The following is a 5,045-nucleotide window of genomic DNA, read 5'->3' as shown; positions in this document are numbered from 1 at the left end:
GATGAATCAAACACAAGTAAAACAAATCAGGGTTTGAAATATTCGAACCAAGTTAAAAAAGTAAATGGAAACAAATCCAGATCCAGGGTTTGAAATATTGGAACCAAACCGAGATTCCAACAAAAATTCGATTCAAACAAAAAAGTAAAAGAAAGCACTTACTTTGGTGAAGAGAGGCTTTGGTGCTTTGGTGAAGAGAGGCTTTGGTGAAGAGCTAGGTTACGAGAGAATCATAAAGGGAAGAGAGGCTGTTTAAAGGGAGGAGAGGCTAGGTCTCCATGGACCTGTTGTGGTGAATAATGTCTGCCCAGCCCAAATAGGTCTGGATTTGCAAATCGAGAGGCCCAGCCAAAATAGGTCTGGATTTGCAAATCGAGGGACTCTGGGTCCTCGTTTGCAAATCGAGGGACTCTGGGTCCTCGTTTGCAAATCGAGGGACTCTGGGTCCTCGTTTGCAAATCGAGGGACTCCGGGTCCTCGTTTGCAAATCGAGGCACTCTGGGTCCTCGTTTGCAAATCCAGGCACTCTGGGTCCTCGTTTGCATCTCATGCTCAGATCTGCATCCCTGAAATTGAAAATCGGAACGCCAACAATTAGATCAAATAACACAATTAGAACAAGTAACAGGCAACTTTACTCAAATATTTAAACTTATATAGGGAACAAAAGAAAAATTATACCTACAACGTAGAACGGGAGGGCTCTCGGACGTGAACCCCAATCTTAAGAACTCGTCCTTGTTCGTTTTTGTGCACTTTGTGTCAGAGGGGATTGGCATAGTACTACTATAAGGGGTAAACGGATGGAGAGGGAGAGGGAGAGGGAGAGAGAGAGAGAGAGGCATAGGGTGGTTTTGTGAGTCAGGCCTCGCGAGGGTTTCTTTATATAGGAGGCATAAAGCTGTTCGAAATTACCAAGTTATCCCTACTTTCCTTATCTCTGCGATCTACACGTAGGGTTACGTGTCGTGTTTTGATTGGATTCTTTCTCTACTAGGGTGATGTGGCCCTATCTACAGCAGTTGAACACGCCGCGGATTGAGATCTAAATGGCTTTTGTCTGTTCCCCGGTTTACCAAAAGTGACTCGTAGAAAACTGGGGGCTCCCGGATTTTAAGGGATGAAGCTATGATGAGCGTTAGATCTGAATGAAGTTAATCCAATGGATAGCATCTCAAACCGATCAGGGGAGCTCTATCCTTATCGTCGTCTTCCTCCTTCAATCCTCTTTTGTTTCCCTCGCCAAAAAAAAAAACAATATCCTCTTTTGTTTTGCTTTTTTGAAATCAGTTTTTTATGGGGTGATTGTATCTGAAATTAGTGGTAATTTTAAAAAAGTCCATGAAAGTCCAAGTGCGTTCAATACAGATTTATAATAATTCATAAAAATGTTGTGATAAGGAAAACATGTTTAATGGGAAGTAATATGCTAGCTAGGGATGTGAAACGAGTGTGTACATGGTGGAAACCACTAGTGGGCACATAGAATGAAGCAAGGCCTAAATGTTTCTCCTAAGCAAGGCCCTTTGTTCCAAACACCTGCTACAACATCTTAATTTCTTCCTTTCTTACTCGACTAATATCGCTCGATTGATGAGGAATATTTTAAGGGTGAAAGAATAATAAAAAATAAAAATAAAAATTTAGACAAATGAAATAAAACAAGTACACGTCATATGAAACAATAACATTATCTTAAACCACTACGTGTACCGTAATTCAGAACCGCCGTTTGAGACTAAAATGTTAAAACTTTTTAAAAATACGCGAATGCAATTCTTTCATTTATGTCTCTCGCTCTAATTAATTATAGGTATGTTACATAGTACTATAGCAGGATTGCTTGTTCACTGCCGCATCTTGTTAGGGACGAACCCCTTATTTAACCAAGTCCTTCACCTGGTTTGAACCAATAGTTTATTTTGTTGATTGATTGACACAAACAATGGGTCAGATATTCATATGCGAATACAAAACGGGGTTCATTACTTCATTTCAGGTTGAACTTGGTTGTGCTTCATTGGATAATGTACAGTTCGATTCCTTTTTCTCCTCACTGGTCAGCTTAATTGGGAGGCCATTTTCACTGGTTCACTAACCACTGAAAGCCAAAATAATTCGAGCTTGCATTAAAAGAGAAAGGCACTTAATTAGCAGGTTCCAAGGGTTTGAGATTAACGTGATCATAATTAGGTCAATGTGATATAAACGTCGAGCAAAGGGCAGTCCCAAACTAGGGCTATGAAAGCTTCAAATATTCCTCTGAAATCTGAATCAAACTGAACCGAGGGACATAGTTTTGCATTTCTAAATTAAGTTCGTCTGGCACAAGTAGAAATAATTTTTTCACCCGACTTCCTCTAAGGCTGAGATCCAACTCTTTCACTCTTATCTCAAATCATAACTTCAACTGGTGGCATCTCTGGACGAGTATGTATCATGTGAAGTCTGAATTTATCCACATAATACCAACTAGAATTTTATCATGTTGATGAACTTCTTGTGTTCATCGATCAAAGCATGTGATCATCATGCTCGATCACCACCCTCGTTAATAATAGTCCGGTATCGGGTCGGCTTGCCATTGCTTAGAAAGATAGCTCATGCAGATCAAAACTAAGCATTGTGCTGGCGCCCATGAACCAGTTTGCTCTAGATCACCTACGTCAGAGTCATTAGACCTAAATCAATCTTATATAAATATGAGTACTCCAAATCCGAATAAAATTATGTGATTGATGCACTTGATCATTTACATTCAAGATGTAATTTCACATATATGATGATCCTATGGTCTCGACGTCAATTCGAATAATAGCCTCGCTGATTTCATTCTATATTCATGAGGTGCATATGAAGTGGTTGATGAAAAAACTTGAATTGCATGCAAGTGTGATATCTTTGATTGTGTGAGCTTTCACCATTTCTATACTCTTCTCCGTCATATCTGTTTGGTAATTTGTTGTTACGGAATAAATAGGACACATAATTATGACATTTGCTAGTAAATATTGGTTTGCTACTAACAATACTAGCTAGTGGCACATCTAGTTATTGTTCTGCTAATTAATGTACAATTGGAATGGGAAGTTTAGGAAATATGGTACAATATTGATTATTGAGTGATGCATATATACCGAATACAATCGCATCAACATGTAGAACAAATGCTCTTTGTTGTTCGGAAATCTTTGGTTGAACATTTGGTTTATAATTGGTTAGGTAATCTTTATTTATTGTTTCCTCACTTGAGAAGCTAACAAAGTTCATGAGATGAAGCTAACAAGTATGGAACCTTTCCCATCTTCCCTTGCCACTTTTCATGATGTAATGTGCTGCCTTTTGCTTGATCAATGCGGTGGTGGTTGTAGTATAGATTTTTTTTTGTAATCTTGTTTTTTATTGTATTTTCTAATCGAAAAAAAAAACCCCTATTTTGCTATGTTGGTATATGTTTTAATTAGTTGGCATTCCTATATCAAAACAAATTGGACTTTATTGTTATATATCTCTTTGTTGGAAGAAATATTATTGCAGGTGATACTAGTCTTTTTTGGTGCGTGTGACTCATGAAGACAAAGTCCTAACTTAGTTAGGATTTGTATTCATTGATATATGATTTTCTGATGATTCATCTAATTGGGTATATTTATGTTAATTGATTTGGTGATTCTTGAAAGGTAAGAAGTCTAGTACGTTTGGTGTATTAGCTGTGAAAGGAAAGGATCCTAATATGATTAGGAATCATGTGATTAAGTGTTTGGGTCAATATAAATTGATTATATTATTGATATTATCTAATTGATTTTATTTGATCTCATTGAGATTATGAATCTTGAATTAATGGACACTTGTTTTCCTATTATTAGGAAACTAATGAAGACTACGCTCCGTTATGGACGCAAATGCTCAATATATAGACGTGCTCCAGCCAAAGTTGAGATCACCTTTTGCAAAATTATTCTTAGAGAACTATCTCTACACGCATAGCGTTTGAGAGATAGTATTTCCGCTGCAAGAGCAAGTCCACCCTCTGGGTCTTCGTTGGGAAGGCCTGGGTCATAAGTGAGACCTGGGTCGCCACATGGCAGTGATTTTGGGTTGCAGTTTCCACCCACGGTTTTTGTTTCTGGGTCGCCACGTGGCAGTGACTGTTTATTGAGTTTTATAATAGGTATTTTGAGTGTGAATAATGATTTAATAAAATTATAATTAAACAAACAAAATGACATATTGAAATTAAAATATTATTTCATGATTTAAATTGACAGACCAAACTTAGAAAAAAAATGACTTATCTTTATTTATATTGTTTATAAGAGTTTTATGGTGCAAATTTATGATTATTAGAAAATTTCTTTTTATATTATTCATCTTAATTAATTAATAATCTAATTTGTGTAGTAGTTCTTTTGAAAAAAAATAATTAACTAACAGCTATTAACATCTTAATTGCTATTTGAGTTTAAACTAATATTATCCAAAAAAAGTTTAAACTAATGCTCAGACCCACTTGCATATCAAAACGTTGTTGTTGGGCCATATATATGTTGCACGTCAGGACAAGAAACTGGTCTTCACGCCACATGAACACGTTCTCAATTGGTTCGTGGCTCAACGCGCCTTCACTCATGCGTCGATCACCATCCTTTCCAACGCTTCACATGGCTGGCGTCATCAGAGTATGTGGGCTCGGGGTGACCTGGAGGGGAAGGCCCGGGTGGGTCATGGGTCTGACCCAGGTTATGACCCAATGCTCAATGGTGGTGATTTTTTTTCATGGGTGGAAGCATGGTTTTTAAGGCTAGGTCTTCAATCTGATGTGGCCCATGACCTGGGTCTTTAAAACCCCTTGGGGTGGACTTGCTCCAATACTTTATAAGGTCACAAGTTCAACCGTTCCTTGTTGAGTTGAACTTGTTGTGTGTGTGATTGTGATTCTCTTGTGTGTTGAGAGAAGATCATTGAAGAAAGAAGAAGAAGACGTTCTACCTAGAGATAAAGATTTGTAATAGTATAGGGTTTACAAAGTGGTTGTAAGACTC

General features: G+C 37.6%; 1 protein-coding gene across 1 annotated transcript; it reads right to left on the bottom strand.

Moving 5' to 3' along the window:
- LOC101307127 lies at window positions 1-836 on the bottom strand. The gene is made up of 2 exons (XM_004302418.1): window positions 682-836; window positions 1-566 (listed from the first exon to the last, which is right to left on the bottom strand). The coding sequence occupies exons 1-2, from the start codon at window positions 777-779 to the stop codon at window positions 269-271; spliced, it is 396 nt and encodes a 131-aa protein (XP_004302466.1). The 5' UTR covers window positions 780-836; the 3' UTR covers window positions 1-268.
- Window positions 837-5,045: the final 4,209 nt, after the last annotated feature.

Source organism: Fragaria vesca, linkage group LG6 (assembly GCF_000184155.1).
Source record: "Fragaria vesca subsp. vesca linkage group LG6, FraVesHawaii_1.0, whole genome shotgun sequence".
Taxonomy (NCBI): domain Eukaryota; kingdom Viridiplantae; phylum Streptophyta; class Magnoliopsida; order Rosales; family Rosaceae; genus Fragaria; species Fragaria vesca.
Note: the sequence above shows the minus strand (reverse complement) of the source record. Positions and strands in the feature narration are given on the sequence as shown.